This window comes from Ciconia boyciana, chromosome 8 (assembly GCF_034638445.1).
Source record: "Ciconia boyciana chromosome 8, ASM3463844v1, whole genome shotgun sequence".
NCBI lineage: Eukaryota > Metazoa > Chordata > Aves > Ciconiiformes > Ciconiidae > Ciconia > Ciconia boyciana.
Window position 1 is genome coordinate 8,428,624 of NC_132941.1, and position 19,955 is coordinate 8,448,578.

The window sequence follows — 19,955 nt, forward strand, 5'->3', positions numbered from 1 at the left end:
TTTGGTGTGATACTGATCACGTAGCACATCTTTACCTGGACAAGATCATTGCTCAGGCTTCAGAAACAGATAAGAATTAGATTCTTATGAATTGTGCTATGTACAATTATGTTATTTCAGGAAAATGGCCTGTGGTTATTGCCCTGTTCTGTTGTCTGGTTGCACTGATGTCCTGGGAATAAAGCAGAAGGTTTCTGGGACAGTGGCAGCTCTGCTCAGTTGGTTGCAGGAGGTAAGAACAGCCTCTACTGGATTCAGCAGCATCTGCCTGCTTCTTATGCTGACACAGTGCCCACCTCTCCTCCTCTGCATACTGATGTCCTATATTTTTAGTCTGCATGTCTGTCACTGTAAACAGGGGAGAACAAAGTTGACAGTGTTGGATTGAAGGGCTGTAAGTGGTTATTGATTTCTAAGCTTCTTGCATTCCTAGAGATGGGGGTCAGGAAGGGTATGTGTTTGAGTACAGACATGAGCATGCAAGTTTGTAATGGTGTGTTAGAACCGGTGAGTAATAGGAAGTACATGATTATGCTTTTCAAGTGGTTTTGTATATGCTGTAGCTAGCTGTGTGCTTACATGCACACTAGAGGATGCATTTGTACATTATGCTTGGAAGAAGTTGTGCATAAGAGTGTGCGTATGTGTGTGAGTGTGCATTTATCTCTGCTTATAGGCAGAACATGAAATGTATGTAACTGACATCAGTATTTACTGCTTGAAATATATGAGTGTATATATCTTGTGTATAAATGTGTAATAGCACATGAGGCTACTTGTGGGTCTATATGGGGCTAGGTGCAGCCAAAACAATGATGGTCCGTGTGGCTTTCTGCTGTTGTGTGATACTGTCACAGTTGCTAGTGCTGGTAGGGTGGGGAGAAGGCAGAGATGCATAACCCTCAGCCTTCCTGCTAAATCTTTCTTGCATAGCACATGTGGGAGTCTGTAGTACCCTGTGAAGGGGAATGGGAGCTCATTTCAAAATGAAGACTGAAAAGAAAATGCACACAGCAATGATGGAGTTCAGATTTCATTAGCTTCTGATATCTCTGTTCACAGGAATAATTCACACTTTCTTGGTGATCTTTTAGTAAATGCAAAGCTAGGGAGGAAATCTGTCTTTCAGTTCCTTTACGTTTGTAACTAACTAGAGTGGAGGTGTGGAGTGCGGTGTATAGGATTGCAGTGAAGCCTGCTGAAGGACAGCATACTCTCAACACTGGTATTTGTGCATGTGTTGCTTGCTGTCCTGTGGGTTACCATGTCTGATGCCTTCTGAGGCCCTGTCCCATCCCTTCTTCCAGCTGAGATTGGAGCAGAAGGGTAGAGTAGCCTCCTCATACTGTGCAGTCCAGTTCAATGATGCCTTACTGACATGAGGGGTGCCAAGGTGGTGGAAAGCAAAACAGCACAGGCAATGCCTGTCAGTACCGTTTCTTTAAGCTGATGTTACCTGCTATGTTGCAGAGAAAGGTTGAAAGAAACATACCGTATGTTCCTTGGCTTTTCTTGCCTTTGTGTAGGGTCTTCTACAGCTCTTTAGAAATGTCTTTCTCAGCATAGGCATTTAGAGAATTAAAACAACATGGATGGATTTTGTGGCAGAGGAGGACAAGACAAAGCAACATCATTTCAACTGGAGATGTGGAGTCAGATCCCATTTAAGTACCCTCAACCTGTTGATTCAGAGATACTCAGTACCCCATAGATGTATAAATGGTGACTTGTTATTCATGCCTTTGATACTAATTACAAGGGCAGACACTTGATATCAGGGTATTCAGCTAAGATTTTAGTGTCTGCTGTTGACTGGTGTAGCACGAATGATATCTTTTGTGAGTTCATTGCTAGAAAGGAGGAGAAATCTTATCAGTATTTTCTGTGTCTCTTTGGAATAACCTTTTGTGATGCATTCTGGGAGAGGAAAAGCTTGGGTAGATTTATGAATTCATGTGAAAAGGTTCTTAAAAGAGGGACAGCCTGAAGAGAGATCAAGTGCATTGTGGTACAGATTTGGCTTGTTATCTGCTCATGCATCCCAAGAACGAGAAGCACGTGGCTTTTCTAGGCCTGCTCAGAATACATAATTACAGTCCAGATGGCATTTAAGGTCAGGCTGGCATCGCTGGAGATCTTGACTAGTTGAAATAAGGGATGGTAAAATTTTGGAGAGAGGCTTATTTCATGAACATTGAATAACAGATACTTTAATCCCCAAGGTGCTTCATTAAGTATCCGACTCTTTCCAGTCAATTCCACTGATTTCACTTGAGAGCGTACCGCTATGATAAACTGAATTAAATGTGAGATCTCATAACTCCTCATCCAGAATCTAAACCTTAAAGAGCTTCCAAAAAGGCAGAATCAGTAATTGAAGGCCTTCTCTTTAAGACAGCCAGAACACTCCCAAGACAACCAGAAGTGTTTTACCCATAATATTTCTGTGTCAATGCTACAGAGGCTTGACGTAACCCCAAAATAAATCTTATTTATGTATATGTACTTGCATTTAAAAGGAAAGGGGAAAAAAATAAAAAGAAAAAACCAAAACCCTAAGATCTTTCTTTCCTCCATGGCATGTGGCACTTTTGTGTGCAACAGCACAAAATTACTTGTTACGTATAGAGAACTCAGTCTATAAGATTGTATAGAATTTGCTCTCCATTTGGAGGTAAATCATCAGTAGTGTACATGGAGGGGATAACTCCACATATAACTCATGTAACCTGCCTCTGCAAACTTACTATTTGCCTATGAGTGAATGTTTTGCCTCTGTGAATGGATGTGCCCACAGCTCTTACAGACCTGGGAAGAGAAGCTGAAGGGACTGAATTAAGACTTTGTCTTTACTGATTGCACATAATCCTTAGTGGGTTTCTGACAAAGAAGAGAGGCTGCAGAGTTGGACAGAACAAAAGGGGAGGAGAGGAGATGTTCAATCGCAGGTGGATTTGAATGTTTTCAGTTGCTGAATATTTGTTTTTCCATTCTATGGCTTAAGACTGATACCAGACTAAGGGGCTTTGGAGTGGCTTTAGGGGAACTGCGGGGGGAAATTCATAAGTGGTGGAGCTGGGCCTGCTGAAGGTGGGATCTATTGCATTTTCCAGGCTGAAACTAGAATGGCAGAGACCGTAGGGTGGAGGAGCATGAGCAAGGCACAGTTAGTATCACTGAGTTACAGAAAGCATAGTGCAGGTTTAGTCTACAGCCTGCATAATCCATCGCTTGCTGACAAGCGTACTATGTTCACATACAGACAAAGAAGTGAAAAAGAACAGGGTATATTTTTCCGAAATCATTTGCCAATCATTTTTAATTTTCATTAGGAGTCTGGAAGAGTCTGGGTAATAATACTGCTCAGCTTGGCTCTGTGTAAAAGGGCTTAATTTTTATGTTTCCATTTAGTCATTTTTATTGTGTTATTTCCTAGCTCGTTGATTAATAAATCCCTGTTATACTGAAGGAAATGCCTGGGAAATGGAAAAACAATTCTGTGCTATCCGTTTGTATTTAATGGGGGTGACAGGTATTGCTGGGTGTAATTAATTCACTTAAAAGGACCAAGATCTGCATTCTTGTGTTTTCCCATTATAACACTAATTACTAGAAATTATTAGCATGGTGTTAATAAATGCATGAAGACAGTGTGCACAATTTACAAGAGAAACAGATATGAATCTCTGTGTCTTTCCATTTAGCTACCTGCCTGTACTTTCCTGAATCACACATTAGGTGAGTGTTTGTACTGATGGGGTGTTTATGTGCAGTGAATATTTGTGAGTGCAAACTTGGAAGTGTGTTGGTGGAAGACTATGATTGAATGTGGGTACATGCATGTGAGTGTGGGAACAAGTTCAAAACATGTTATCTCAGACCTTCAAGTGTGCAAACGTGCACTGGTGTGTCTGATGAACATATTATTTTAATTGTGTAATTATGAACGGGTACTGTTTGTTATGTACCTGTGTCTTAGAAGTGTGTCCCTGAGCATCTGTGGTCGTGTGTGTGTGTGTATGCACAGATGTATGAGCGTGTCTGATGAGTGCACATCAGCCCAAGCAGGAGATAACACGAACTACAAAAATCTGCTAGAAACTCCACCTCAATCATGTTTAGCAGTCATTTTGTACTACGAAGCAGGGAATTTTCCTCTGTGAAAGAAGAGACACAAATGAAATGAGTATAAAAGGGCATCTATGGCAGTGACCACGCATGCAGTCTGAGACGGAGAACTTTCCATATATTCCTTTTTCTCTTACTGATCCTCACAGATGTGACCCCAACTAGTAGCAGTTAATAAAGCATTTGGGTTGGCTGGGGGTTTTTTTGTGGGGTGTTTTTTTGGTTGGCTGGGGTTTTTGGGGTTTATTTTGGTTTTGTGGGGTTTGGGTTTATTTTTGTTTTTCTCCCCCCCCGAGAAATGTGCATAAAAGCTAAACTGGCATTTCTTGAAAGTCATGTCTAACGTTTTTTTCCACTGTCAGCCAGTTCCTTTCTTTAGTCTCTGAACATAAGGCTTGCCAATAAAAGTCCAGAAATAGCTTCTCTCACTAGAACTAATGTTTGCCAACAATAGCTAGGGAAGAGGAAAAGAAATCTATTTTTGTAGCTGGATTTTAACATGAGGTAACCCTGTTGGCTTTAACAAAAATTAATTTGGCCCCTAAAGTTAAAAGGTTTATTTGTTCTGGAAAGCTTTTTGACCAAATTAAAACATAACGGTTGAGAGGTGATATGCGTTAGTTACTTATGGACAGAAAGGTGTCAGACGAGGGAGTGTAATGTAATGCAGCGAAGTTGGTCTTAATCTAGTTGTGGTTTAGGATGTTGTAACCTCTATATTGAGGAGTGTGGGAGAAAGCAGAGTATGTGCTAGTCCAGCCTCCGTCAACATCGTGGCCCTTCTTGTCTGAGATTTCCCCAATGCCAGGACTGAATGTGAAGGACTGTAGAGCTGAAGTGGAAGGGACAGGCAGGTTCAGCTCAGCTAGTGATAGACAGCTTGAGGCACCAATTTCTCTTGTCCAAACTACAACTTCTGCACTATTGCTCATCTCTGTTTGAGATGGACAGTTTGGAGTGCCTGTTCTGAGAAAAGAATTAAGGCCAGTGATAGCAATGGGAGAAATGGAGATAATACCAGATATCTCTCCTTGCCAGCCAAGACCCCATCCCGTTGCTGCTGAGCCAAGTGAGCAGGCCAGGCCTGTGGAGGATAGTCAGGTTCAACCAAGAGCCCAGGTCACTGGGCACCAGTCACTGAGCTGTAATAACAGCTATTCTGGTAGAAGCAGAGATCTTCCAATGTTGCTTCTGTCTGTTGCCATCCTTAAGCATCACCACTCTCTTCTGAACTCACATGGCTTTTTAGTCATCCTGTTGCCTGAAGGTCTGTGGTTTTATGTCATCATCCTGAGCCTGTCCAGATTCCACCCCCATCTGTCCCTGCCGATGGGGACAGCAGGAGCTCCCTATCCACCTTGTATTCTGCCATCCAGCTGTACCTGCAGAGCTTTGAGATTCTTTGTTGGAGTGACAGTGGTGTTCAGAGGCTTGCTGGACTTCTCTGTCCTCTAGCTGGTACTCAAGAAGCTGAAGGTGAACCTGCTGTTTGACAGACATTGAGTACAGGAATCCAGGCTCCGCAGAGTATGGAGATGGGCAGCTCACCTGTCTGAGGGAAGTACTTAGTCCCAGGAGAAAGGGGAGAAGCAGGGGCTAACTGAAGATCTGACTACTGTTCTGCTCTCAGCAGCTATCTGTCATTTTGTCTGAGTGAATTTCATGTATTGCTGTTGTTTTATTACAAAAAGACATAAATTCTCTTTAAAACAGACTCTTTGGTTTTGAGGTGGGATTTTTTTGAAACTTAGTCTTTATTTCTCGTTAATCTCTGATTTAAAAGAAAAAAAAAGTATGTCAGAATTACAGATTAATAGCTTCAAACAATTTTGTTCCTAGCAGTGAGAGGTGAAGTGTGAGAGGTAAAGAGAACTGTGGGCTCTCTCCCTAGCTCTGCCAATGCCCTTGATGAGGGGCCTTTGACTAGGTCCCTCCTCCTCTGATTCAGCATCCCTGCTTGCAGTACTGCTCTTCTATCTCCCAGAGGGTATCCTGCGATTAAGGAATGTATTTAAATGGCTTTAGTATGCAAGCCGAAAGTCACCAGGGACAAAGCTGTTACTAGGGCAGGAATAAAGGTCAGGACCTTGCTGACATAGTTGTCTTGATTAATTAATACACTAATCTCTATAACTCCTCTTCAGCAAATATAATTTTGCCTCATCCCTTGTTTTGTTCATTTTTCTGTGACTTAGCTTTGAGAGAACTAATGAGAAGACCTAGGTGGAAAATACTGCTTCTCACCATATCCCTTCCCTTCGACCAGCCCTACTCCTTGTTCCCCCCTTGGCCCTTGCTTGTCTGAGGGCTTTGCAGAAAAGTCCTTTGGCCAGTTAAAAGACTTCACTGGATACCAAAACAAACTTATCCCTCGATTAGGGATTTGAGAAGTGATATCCAATTACTTGAATTACTAGGAAAACAGTGTGTGGAAGTGACTGAAGGGGAGAGTTACATTTGATACTGTTTTCCTGTGGCTTTTTTCTATGGGAAAGCACGAGGCCAATGCTAGAAAATATTTTCCTCCTCAGAGGACACTGCTAAAAGGATGCAGTTGTGCACTGCAGTGGGTTTTCTATATATGTGTCTCTGATGTTTAGTTTTAAAACATTGCTAGCTTGTCAAAGGAAAAGTCTGAGTGAATGTTGGAGTGGCACAAAAGAGAAATGTCTCTTGCCACTTTTCCCAACTCCATTGTACAAACATCTATAGGGAACATCAGTTTTTATGAACTTAAAGGGCATCAGATGCCTCTTGGAAGTAGTAGATCTGATTGTATGTAGTGTTGTTTTTATATCTTTCTCTTCTTTTGTTTTCTACTACCAAGGTCATTTGCTGGCAAACTGGCAGTTTTGTTCCTCTGAAAGTCTGTATGCTTCCCCAAACTGAAGCAGTAATCCTCTTTTTGGACAAAACACTTGGTTGTAGTAGAAATGATTGCAATGTCACAAACAGAGGATTATCATTTTCAGTGGAAATAATAAAAGCAGGTTGAAAAAGTCTCCTAAGAAAAAGGTAGCTTGTTCTTATGCAAATTTTCTCAGGTAGTAGGGCTGCAAGATGAGAAATCCTGAAAGCCTGTAATCTGGAGTCAGCATCTTCTCTGCTGATAAAAGGTTTTCCTGCTTGGCTGTGAATGGTCAGTAGGTTTTCAAAGACTTGGAGACTTGTAGTATATTTTTACAAGGCCTGTATACTTCTCACCTGATGCTCTAGGAGGTGAAGCATTTATCAGTTGCTATGCATTTGCTTCCTGCTGCTCTCCGTCTCTGAAAAAAACAATGTGGAAATATCCACAGCAGAACAAGGGGAAACGTAAGCTGCTTTTGTGTGAGTCACATCGGTTATCCCACTTGCTAGAGATAGCTGCCTCCCCCTCACCCCAGCTCTGTCTCTCTGATCTTGTCTCCCTTTCTTCAGTGTGTTCCTTACAGTCTTCAAAGACCTGATTTCTTTTTCTCTTTCTCTCCAAAAGCACAGTAAGTGGAGATGTTAAACTGAGCCTGTGCTGGCGGGATTATATGGGGGAAAAGATTTATAGGTAGTTTGCATCCAGCTGCCAGGTCTAAACGATACTCCTCCTTGGTAAGTAAGTCCGAATGTCTAAGGTCATCTGCATGTGCTGCTCTTCCTCATGAACAAGCACCGTGGGTTCATCTCTCATCTAGTAAAGTAGAAGGTTCAGTTTTGATGTCCATTTTTGTTTTCCTTTTAATAATAATTTTGCCAGCCAAAATTAAGGTAAAAGTATCCATCAGCCATCTTAGTGGCTGTGAGTTTTCTTTGTACCACTGGACATGTAGGCTGTCAATAAAGTGAGCCTTTGAACTCTGCAGACCTCTAAACCCTGGTTAGCAGTTGATGGCAGCTGTTTCACCTGAAAGAACTTTCCTGATGTTTGGTTTCTGACTGTGGAGTCCACATTCCCAGGGTTTATCTCAGGATGTACCTCCTAACCCAGTCTCTTAATGAAATGATCAGTGACTTGCCCTTGGGCCATCTGGTAAAATCTCCCTTTGACTCAGCTTTCTCATGTATTCTTTAACTCTTTATATGGTATTATTGTATTACACGTTCATTACATGAACCTGTATTAAATCAGAGCAGACATCAAAAGAGGGACCTGCAGTACTTTTACCTGAATTACCCTTGGTGTTATCAGCCATTCTCCAGGTGGCTGGTACAGAGTATTCAAAAGAAAGAAAGAGAAAAAAGAAATGGTCAGATTTTCACTGTTGTTGCCCATTTTTCTGTTAAATGTGACAAGCGGCAAGAGGAGTCCTGTGTCAGAATGATTATGCTGACACCTATAAGAAAACAGCCAACAAGCTCCTTGCTTGTACTCCCATCCTTCAGCTTCAAAGGGAGCAGTTACCAGGCTGGGGGAAGCCCTCTCCTATGCAGTGTCTCTTTCGTCTCTGATCTGAGCTGGGCATAGATGCTTTTTGTGCTTTCCCACGTGCCTTTGGCTTGGAAAATCAAGGACTCCTTTGTTGTTTCAGAAGTGCTAGTACAATAAATTGTAGAATCATAGTTGCTTCCTGTTACTGATCCTGAGGTTGTAGGGAGTGATAGGTCAGCTTTGATGGTGTTTGCTGAAGATGACCAAAGAGAATTTCTGATATGAAAAAAAGAAATTAGCCTGGGGGCAGTCATTTATAATTTAGGGAAAAAAAGTCTCAGGTAGCTCTTGAGCTGTATCAGCATAAGGGGATGGACATACAGTGCATGAAAGGTTAGGGTAATGAAAATTGAAATGGGAAAGGAAGGTGTAGAGCTGTAGATGGCTCTATGTCCTTACCTCTCACCTGTGGATCTCTGTGTGAGGACTTATTTAAAGTAAGTTTTTAAGGAGACCTACACACAGGGGGTCTCAGGATAATCTCTTCTGAACATGTGCACATAACTATTCCACCATGGAAGCTGGCACATGGCATGTGATGTCATCTGGGCAGGAAAACCACCACCAGGTGGAAGCTCTGCTCTGAGGCCATTGGAAGGTCTCAGAGGAAATCAGTGATTTTTGTGGAGAACAGGCTTAGACCTGGAAAAAAGAAGTATGCTTTACAGCATGATCAAAATGTTCTGGAAGAAAATATGGGACCCTCAGGACTGGAATAATAAGAGATTGTGTAGGCTGAGATTTGGATGCATTCTGGAGCTATTTGTGTTGCCCTGGAGCCACAAGTACATTGGTAGAGCTGGTAGGCAGCCAGGATGGGAACAGAGCAAGACGCTGTGGGACCATGCTGGCTGGTTTGTACACGAAGACAATGCTTGCATGTTGTCGGCTGTGTTATTTTATATTTGGCTAAGGTTATAACTCACAGAATCGGATGAAGCCCAGGTTTTGTTCCTGTAGGAGTTGTAAGGAAACTAAGGAACAGAGGATTTGAGCTACTAAAAAGGAATCATTAAAAATGGCCAGCAGACTAGATAGCAGACTGTCTAAAACATGTTTAACAAGGTACTAATTATGATTTCTCATGTTTAAAAACCTGCTCCATGGGACGAGAGAACCACCAGTAACAGAACCACAAGCACTGGAGTAACACAGGGATGAGGAAACACAATGACTGCGAGTGTTGATAGTGCCTTGATAACATGGTGGATTTTTTTTGAAAGAGGTATGGGGATTGGAGGATGAAGGAGAAATGGTATATAAAGTTTCACCCATGGCTTTCAAGGGTGAACCAAGACTAATTTTCATGCAGATTGGATTGCTGGGCATCCCAGATGAGTCAGAGCTGGTAAAAAGAAAGCTTCCTGCAAAAAAAGGCATGAGAAATTTTGGGAGTTATGGAGTGAGACACAAAAGGACTGTTTGTGTAGTCAAAACCTAGTTAAAAGGCTGGAAAAAATACATAAAGTATCCTTGGGATGGAAAGAAATTGATAGTAAGCTGACTCCAGCTACCACTCTGTGAATTGGTGCTGGTCAATATTTATCATTTTAATGACTGGAAGGAAAGAAAACAGTAAGATAATAAGATTTGCTGTTTGCAGCTGATACAAACTATACAGTAGGAAGGAGGACTGAAAGACTGCGAGTACTAGAATGGAAGATGAAACAGGCAGTGGCAGGGTAAAGCGTGTTTGAAGGAATAGTTTAAGGCATTCAGACACATGGTTGGGCTCTGAATTAGCTCTAACCATTCAGGAAAACATAAGTAGCTATTATAAAGACAGCTTGATAAAGATGTCTGTGCCATGTGCAGTAACAGCAACAGAGAAAAAAGTGAATAAGACTGCCTGCATGTGTGAAGAAAGAGGTAGACTTGGAAGATGTTATAATATCCCTATAGACATGAATGGTAATACTTCCTGTGGAGTACTGTGTTTGTTATGGGTCATTTCTTTTGTAAGAGACAAAGCAGTGATAAAGAGGGGTTAGAGGGAGCAGATGAAAGTGCTTAGTGGCGTGGAAAGCAGCTTCGATATGGGGAAAGCGTGAGGGATACTAGAGCTATTCAGTGATAAAGGGAAGGAATAAAGCCTTAAGTGCAGAGAGCGCAACAGTGTGCAGAAGTGCGCAACGCTGAGCACGGCGTTGGGCAGAGGCTTTGCAGCGCTGTGGATGTTTGGCGGCAGCGCAGCAGGAAGCAGGCTCACCCATCCCATGGGGTTCTCCTCTACGTAACATTGCTGCCAGGCCAAGACACAGTTTCACTGGTCTGCTAGTCTGTAATGCGGTGGCGTGGGAGCAGAACGACGGAGACAATGTGGGGCAGAGCGTTATCAGGCTGGAGCAGCTGGGGTGGTGTTTGGGTCATGCTGTGTTGGCTTCTCACTAAATCTACTCTAGCGCCTCAATCTCTGTGTTGGTGCAACAGTGAGAGGTACCATGATTCTGGGGTCTCATGTTGGATGGGGCATAAAAACACACTAGACTTCATGTGTCATTTTGGTCAATACATATTTTCATCACCTCTGCGATGGGAAGAATAGTATGTATTTTATTGGGGTAAGAGGGAAATGCTGTAAGGTTTCCTCCATTGCAGTTTATTGCACAGTGAGCTTTAAGATACAAACTACTTTGGAAGTTCCAAGTATTGTTACTTTAAATACATTACTTTAAAACTACACAGAAAAATAGTAAGATGTTGTGTAGTAGTATACGAGAGTGTGAGGCCATTTCATGAAATTAAGATGCAACAATTGATTCTTTATGTAACAAATAATTAACCTGGGGATCCCCATAGTGGATGGCATTATGAAGACAACTACCTTATTAAGAATTTTTAAAGAAGGTCAGACACTTTATGAATAACATCTGCATTTACATTAGCCAAAATAAAATTATAAATATCATAAATCCTTTTTTCCCAAGGCATGTCATGATCACCAGCCAGGATTAGAAAATTATTTCACTACCATGGTGAAATATGGCCAAACTGGGTAAATTCATAGCTGAAAATAAGGCTTGGGTGGGCCAAGAGTCTGGTCACTTTTCTGTACACTGAAGTTATTTATACAGGCAAACATTTAAGTGGAAGTAGAGAGGCAGGAAGAATGATCCAGGGATTAGGCTGCCAAATTAGGACTTGCAAAATTTCAGCTTCTTGCTTTCCCAGACTGCTTTTAAGAGCTAATTCATTTGACACAGATTCTCAGACATACTTAGAGCTCCACCTCACACTTAATCTTCAGATACCTCAGGCTATAGCCTGTCTGTGACTTGTTCCAGGTTCCACAGTGTTCAGATAGCAGGAAAAAGTGCGTATGTGAGAGAAAGTCATGGGCAGACTACTGATGAATTGCCAAGGTACCGTCAGATGGGGTGATACCAGTTAACCTGTTGCAAATACTGGGAGCATGGAGAAGAAAGGTGGTTTCTTGAATAAAGCACTTGATTGTCACCAATATAAGGTAGCTTTCTTTCCTCACACTGACCCAGAATCCCTATGTGACTTTGAACGATTCCTTAGTTCTGTTCCCTGTCTGCCAAGTAGGAGGTTTAAGTATCCTGGAGCAGCATTTCTTTTCCTTTAGAAATTAGCATGTTGGAGGTGGTTGTTTGTTTTGTTTTGTGCTCCTCCTCTTCCGATGGTGCAGGCAGGCTTCTCCCCAGAACTGTCCACAGTCCTTAGATCAAAACTTGAGACACTCCTGACCCCATCACTGTGAAACAATGCAGACTCCTCTGAAGTGCTCAGTTCTGGCATGGCATATCATTCACTCAGCCTCTTCAATTCTGTTTGAAAAGACACTGTGGGACGAGGTGAAAGATTGCTCAGCGCCTGCAGAGAAGAGGGATAATCTATTGATGCTAGTCCAGGTCCATCCAGAGCCTAAAAATAGGTCCCTAGCGTGTTCCATGGTAATGAATGAGGCAGAAAACCAATGTACTACTCAACTTTATCGGAAAGCAAGAAGTCTGCAAAGAATAGCATCTTCCTATATGGTTTGTCTGTGCAGGGGGAAAATATCCTCATTTCTCTTTCTCTTTTTGTTCATCTTTTGTTCCCGACATGACCACTGTTCACAATTATGGCCTACATTTTAAAAAAAAAAAAAAAAGTATGGTCTGTCCCTGTGCTATGCAAGAAGCAGTCCGGCAAAGCTGGGCTTTCTGTACCACCTTCAATCTTGTACAGCAATACAGAACAGGTATAACAGCATCCAATGGACATGGAAGCATTCCCTATCCAACTAGTATCTCTCTGTATGTGTGCGGTCTTTGAGGAGGTGGGAAGTTAAAGCTGCCCCTGTCCCCATCCTGGATAGTTTGCAATTTGTTGACATAAAACATGAGGTAGCAGTGTATGGGATAGAGTGACCAACCAAAGTAGCTAGCTGAGGTTGGCAAATGCAACGCTAGTATAATTTCTTTGGCTCTTCCAACACATGATGAGTTTGCCATATATTGAGGATGGAGTCATTCATGGAACCTGATTAAGGAAGGGAGAAAGGATGCTGAGGGAGGAGCAGAGAAGGAGAAGTTGCAGAGGGAGACAGCTGTGGAAATACTGTGGGGGAAAGGTATAGAGATGGGAACGTCAGACACATAGCTAGTCAGCACAGCGGAAAGAAGGAGGAAACCCTTCACACAGTAGACCTGGAGAATTTGTAATCTAAATAATTGTTTTGCTGGAGAACTTGGCCACAAGTTTTTCTTTGCTAAACCTCTAGTTCTCCTATGAGCAGGTTGTTAAGGACTCTTTCTCTAGCAGATTGGAGGGAGAAGGTATTTCATCTTCCCATTCACTCCATTCCTTGAACAGTGTTGCCTATAATATACATATCTTTAACCAGGGAAAGAGTCCATTTGAATGATTAAAACAGTAACCACTTTTTTGCTTCTGTACCCAAGAAGTTTGCTCAGCCAAAACACCAGCTGAGTTCAGCAAAAGTTTTGTGAGGAGATTCAAAGCAAGCTAGGCCTTGTTTCCTTTCCATGTAGCCAAAGTACGAGATGTAATGAGGACAGATGTTCAGAGCGAGGCACACCTCTCCAAGGGTGAGAAGGGGATAGAGGTTTCTGTTAGCTTTCTTCTTGTTATCATTCCTCTATATCAGCATCCATTGACCTCAACAACCCCTCCCTCTTTCTCATCCTTTTATCTTTCCTGTCCTTTTATCTTCTGTCTCTAACTTCAGCCCCCTCTCATCTTCTTTCTAGAAATTCCTGCTAGCCTATTTTTTTCTTGCATCTTCAACCTTTTTTGCTTGCTTAATCCTCTTGAAATCTTTTGGCCCAAATTCCCATCCCCTCCGCTTCATCTGTTTTGCATGCCATACCTGCTGCTTAGGGATCTCTGGGGCATAAGAAAACCTGGCTTATTCCCTGCTGTCCTAGCTGTCTAAATAGCCAGTTCCCTAGCATGTGTCTGCATCCTTTCATTCACAGGGGTTGAAAGGACAGTATCCTTCAGGGCTGGCCCAAGCTAAAATTAAGGCTGCAGACACCAGGCACCAAATGTTTCATTCAGCTCCCTGGTTTATCCTCTAGAGTCTCCAAACAGTTTCTATTAGTATTCTGAGGGAGAGCTCACTGATGGAATTAGTGAGAAACCAGACTGTCAATTTATTTATACCCAGCCTTAGGGCATAACCATTGTGCATGTGTAAAGCTATTGAGATGCAGAGAATATTCTGTAAGTGCGTATGTATATGTAGTGACTGAAAGTGAGTTTGCAGGGAAAAGCTGTTGCCCCAAGGACTGAATAGTGACCAAAAGTGGGAGAGGCCACTGAAGTGGCTGTGCTGCATGCCAAAGATCCCTTTTCTCTGAGCATAGGACACAGTTGATCCCTCTGAAATGTTTTGTCTACTTGTGTTTATTAGTATCTTCTAACTCTGTTTTTACCATAGCTCTAGTTACCCTTGTGAACAAATTTCTAATTTAACTTCTGGAGTCCTTCCACCTTCTTCAACAATTCAACAGTTATGAAACTATTGCTGCCTTTGGCTGCTGGAGTGTTTCAAGCATACGAATAATGAATAACAAAGTTTTTCCATTGCACTGTCATTTAGCCTGTGAAGCATTTTGAGGGCAAGTTCAGAGAGATTGGAAACATTTAGTTGTGGATATTTGTTTGATGCATCAGTGCTGAGTATGAATGAACTGTTTTTCCAGTATGATTTGATCAATTTTGTTTAGGAAAATTTGTATTGACAACGTTCTGGCCAAATGATAAGTCAGGGAATAGCTTTTTTCCCTGCTCCCCAGTTTCCTGTTACTATCACAGTGTCAATTAAGAGATGCAGGTGAGCATCTACTGCCCCAGCTGTTATGCTAGCAATGGTTTTGGCAGAAAAGGCCAGAAATGAATTGGTCTAACTAGACTAAGAGTTAATAGACTAAGTGTCTGTTTCATTCATCTCATTGGCCATGTTGCCTACCTCTGGAATTTGTTTCTTCCCTTGAAAAATAAATATATCCACAACTTGGACTGTTATTAGGTGTCACCTCCTCCAATGCTGTCTGTTGCCGTATGAAAATGTGAAAAGGGATTAGGAAAAGTTGCTTAGCTCCATTATTCTCTATAATAGCCAGGAAACAATTAACCTGTTGTCCCTTAACATGATGCCTGCAAAAGACTGCTTGATAGGGCCCATGGGACCAATGGACATATTTGTATTGTGCAGTGGAGTGTGATGTATCAAGCTGATGCTGGTCCAGACTAGTACTTTCATGTAACAGAGAGCAGAAACTATGTGATGTGAGCTGATCATCAAAGTACAATAGCTTTGATAGCATGTTTCTGAGGCTGGACTAGTTAGGACCGATGAGTTTGTCTGCAGGTTTCTGGTACAGAGATACTGTTTCCTGCTTCAGAATTTGCTTAGATTCTGCTGGCTTGGAAGACTTTGCACCATGCTCCACTGCTCACATAGACGTGTCCAAAGGAGGAGGACAGAGCCATAAAGCATTGTGCTAGAGAGAAAGATGAGGTCACTGAGAATCCAGACTGGCAGGACACTGCGGGGAGGTGCTGTCAGGCAGAGCAGCTTCCTCCTGCGCAGCTGTGGCAAATGGACTGTATACTGTCACTACATGTAGAGGCAACACAGCTTTGCGGCCATGGAGGTGTGCTTCCTACCAGCATATTAACCAAACCAAGGTGCACCACTTCTACTGTTCTTTTTTTCTTTCTTGCGTTTCTTGTAGAGTATTTTCACGGCTCTGAGTTGTAAGCACAATCTCAAAATTTTTATAACTGTGTGTGCTGCACAGCTACAAGGGAAATGCCTGGACACCAGGCTTCCCTTTCAGCAATGCAAGAGGGACTGATTATTAACCACTCCACCAGCTCCTGGCATTGCTGGCAGATGCCATCAATAACATTAGTTTGATATGTCAGTTCTGTCAACCGCTTCAGTTTACGGTAGTCATGCTACGCACCTCCAGCTCCACCCTCTGCTGAGAGCTGAGGAAGGAGAGGGAGAGAATTATCTGAGTTAAAAAAATAAAAGTCTGTCTGTGTTTGAAGTGAATAAAGTATGTTAACAAGTAATCCTCTAGCTGAGGTTTCCAGCTGTTACTCCTGAGCTGTCTGGTATCAAAGCAATATGGGTCCATCGTACAGCAGCTAACTTCAGTGCGTGAGCAATTACTGTCTGAGGCTTCTGAGGTATATTATAGTTTTATTATTATTATTTCTTTGCTCATAGTTTCTTAAGGCCTCTTCATATCCTGAATAAAGCTCTAGGGAATCATAAAGCCACAGGCTGAGTTTTAGCACAGTCACTATTCGTATCTCCTGGATTGATAGGTATTTAGTATGTTGCCTTGATCTTGGAAGCAAGACCCTGAGATGCACCCCAGGGAAAGCCGCAAGATGTTCTTTGTATTTTTTGCCCCTGAGAAAATAACTCTCTTGCTGTGGAAATGACATATTTTTGCTCAGAAATGTCACTGCTTCTGCCTGCCGATTGTAACTCTGCCTCCCTAAAATATCTTAAGTCATTTAAAGTAAAATAATAAAACATTTAGGAATCTATGCAGAGCTGCTAAGCACTCTCATTGTTTTGTGTTAATGACCCTTGGTTCCCCTAAGCCTCTCCTTCTGTTTTCTTACTATTATTAGTTATTGCTATAGTTCGTTGTACCTAGATCTTGCTTGGCAAAGCTTGTAGTGGAGGTGAATAGGATGGAGAGAAGAAATGGTGTCAGAGACTTGCCCACTATGATAAAAATACTTAAGAAACTGTTCTGAGAGCAGAAGTCAGTTCTCCAGAGACCCTAGACCCTGCCTAGCACTGGGGCTATGTTTTCTCAGATTGTTTGTGTGCTCTTCTGGTCAGGTCCTGTGCTTATCTAGTTGGCTGGCCACTCAGTATATGTTTGAGCTGTGTATTATTTTCTGTTGTTCATATTCATCATCATAATTACAGATTCGTGCTTCGCTCACAGGATCTCAGAAATGAAGCAGAATTACATCATCTTTACTATAGGAAAACATATTTTTTATCAAGATAGGGTATTTGTAATGCCAGATTATATTTGCATATGCTGGATCTGCTAGAGATGAAGTGATGATTTTCACCCTGTCCAAGCAGTTTGTGTCCTCTAATAAAAATGCACGAAAAAAGCTTTGCAAGAGAGCTGCAGAAGTTTATGTGAGAAATCTCTTCTTTCTTCCATCCACCTGCTTGTTTTTGGCTCAGAAATAATCTTTCAGTTCTACGAAGCTGCTCACACCCAAGGATCCCAAAGCACTTCACAGATGCAACAACTTTATACAGGGGGAAAAAAAAAAAAAAAACAACAAACCAACATGAAATCAGAGTTCAGCCTCTGGTCATGGATTAGCGGAACACGTACGGGCTTCGTTACACATAAGATGACCACTAACAAATATCTAGTAGAGAGTCAAGTACAAGCCATACTGACATGGAGCTCACGCTGTGCATGTGGCTAGTGCTAGGACTGTAAGTGTGGGCTCCTGAGAGTTGCTAAGGAAACAGTCTTGGAAATGGAGCTGGAGCTCTTGGCTGCAGAGATGTTTTGTGCTGCAAAAGCACATAGGGCTGATATTGGCAGAGGCAGCAATTGTTCAGCAATTGATTCAACCCCTGATGTGATAGCATTAAGGAGTACGATGCGGTCACTAAATACCAAAGATGAGGTATTTTGCAGTTTCTTAGTTTCTTTTTAGTATAGCTGAGCTTTGTTTGTCTCCTGCCCTCTCACCGCTTGCATGAAACTGCCATTGATTACATTGACTTAGTCTTATGCAGGCCCTTGGTGTGTTCCTTCTTTGCCAGACCTTTATTTTATTTTTTTAATTAGTAAAAAAAACAAACACAGGCTATTCATAATCAGGGTTCTTCCAAGTGAGGATCCACAGCTTGGAGGAGTCCTCCCTTGAAAGATGATGTTGATAATCCAAACCCTGTTTGTGCTTCTCTGTCTCTGCTTGTCTCTGCTAGAGAGACATCAGCTTTTAATAGACTGAGAAATTCCTTAGAGGTGTTTGTTATTTTGCAATTACTTTGCAATTGATTTTCTTAAAAAACAATTCATAACTTGTTAAAGATCTCTTCCCCCCTTCTCCCCCCCCCCCAGTTTCCTTTTTTATCTTTGCCACTGCCCAGTGTTTACAATCACAGGACCTATTTTTTCCCCATGGCTTAAGGAGATGACTCGTCTACAGAGAGAAAGAAAAAATGAGTCCTAATGATCTGTAAAAGTGGATTTACAGTCAGATCCTCCTGGAGTCTGAGTCTAATTCTTACAATGACTTCTTCTGCAAATCTAGTCGAGGCAGTTAAACTATTTGCCTCTGTTTACCCATTTGTAAAATAGAGGCTACTTTAGAATGGCTTCTGTAGACCAAGTGCTGTCAGTTAACTTACAAATGATTCTGTAGGGGAAATTTCTATATGTAGCAAACATGAATGAACACCTAATTCAGAATAGAAGGAGGAAAGCTAAGAATTGTCCTTCTTCTGCAAAACAAGCCTGACCATTTCCATGTACCTGTGAAACGCACACTCAGCATTGAAACTTTCTGCCTCTATCAGGGCCTGCAGCTGGGAACTCAAGAGCTGGAGGAGATGGGAAGCAAGTTTTGCCTTGGTTTGCTCATTCTGCACCTCAAATCCCTGCCCTGCAGCAAGAAGGTGATGGCTCAGGCAGCGCTCCTGCTGGATCTGGAGGAGGAGATAACAGACCGGGCACAAAGGTCAGTGATAGTAGTATTCTAGAGGGTTGTCCTGTGGGAATCAAGTTGGTGGGAGTATGTTTTGGGTTTAAATCTGCAGAAATTGACCTTCTTATGGCTGAAATTTGCATCTAGGGAACTGGAGTGTATTGAGAGTAATTGGAAATTAAGATACAATTGACTCCCAAAGAAACTACTAAAACAGTGATTCCATGCCCTGCAGCCATCTATGTGAATAAAAAAAGGTGAAAGAAAAGAACCTGATTTCTATTTTCCAGTGAATTTCCATTTTCCTATCAAAAGTGATTACTGGAGCATAGGGATGGTTTCCTGCATCAGCAGGAAACATTTTTCTGCTCATTGGAGCGTCAGGTGGTGTTCTGTCCACCTCAGATCCTCCATGGAGAGGATCTCTTACAAGGAAGACATTCTCTAAGATCTGCAGGGTAGGGAACAAATATTGCAGATTAGAAAAGGCCTTTGATAGCATGATTTAGAAACTATAAGCCTGATTCTGCAAGGATACTCCCAGAAATTCCTTTTTTCCTCATTGAATTGAATCCTGCAGACATTTAGAGCATAGATTTGTGACTTTTTAATGTATAGGAAGAAGTCATGATCCCAATGATTATTTAGGAGGTGTTTTTCGAAATTGCAAAATTAATTTATTTGCTTCCTACTTTCAATGGGATGTATTTAAGTGAGGTTGCCCCATTATAAATACATGGGGAATTTGACTTGGATAAGTGTCAGAGTATGGGTCTCTTCAGCTTGAATTTGTGATGAAGCAGAAATATATATATCCTTTCTAGGCCACCGTCACTCGTTAGTGCTATGTGCAAGCACATATGCTTGCAATAATGTTTTTCCAAGACAAATGGAGAAAGAAAAATTAGTGATGTGATATGATTTGAAGCTCCCTAATGGCTTTGTCATCAAAGAGCGCTCTCAGCTTCATCAATGAAAAGCAAGTTTTTCAGTGGCAGAAATGCCCCCATAATTTATAGCAAGCTTCCAGCGTTCTCCCTGCAGGAATACTTAACCGACATTACCACCACCTGTTCCTCATGCCGAAAACCATTCTTACAAGCTTGTTCGCAGTTTTTAATGTTTATGAGGGACAATGAAAAAAGAGGGCTAAAACGTAGAGACATTCCTTTGGATTAGTTGTGTTCACTTGTACATGTGAACATATAAATAGAGCAATTAAGGCATA

At 41.9% G+C, this 19,955-nt stretch overlaps 1 protein-coding gene across 1 annotated transcript in view; it reads left to right on the top strand.

Annotated features, from left to right (window-relative positions):
• Positions 1–19,955, top strand: part of AGBL1 (AGBL carboxypeptidase 1) — a 274,909-nt gene that overhangs the window by 167,009 nt on the left and 87,945 nt on the right. The window contains exon 20 of the mRNA XM_072870404.1: positions 18,600–18,760. Coding sequence (XP_072726505.1) covers positions 18,600–18,760 — 161 coding nt within the window. The remainder of the gene's footprint in view (positions 1–18,599; positions 18,761–19,955) is intronic.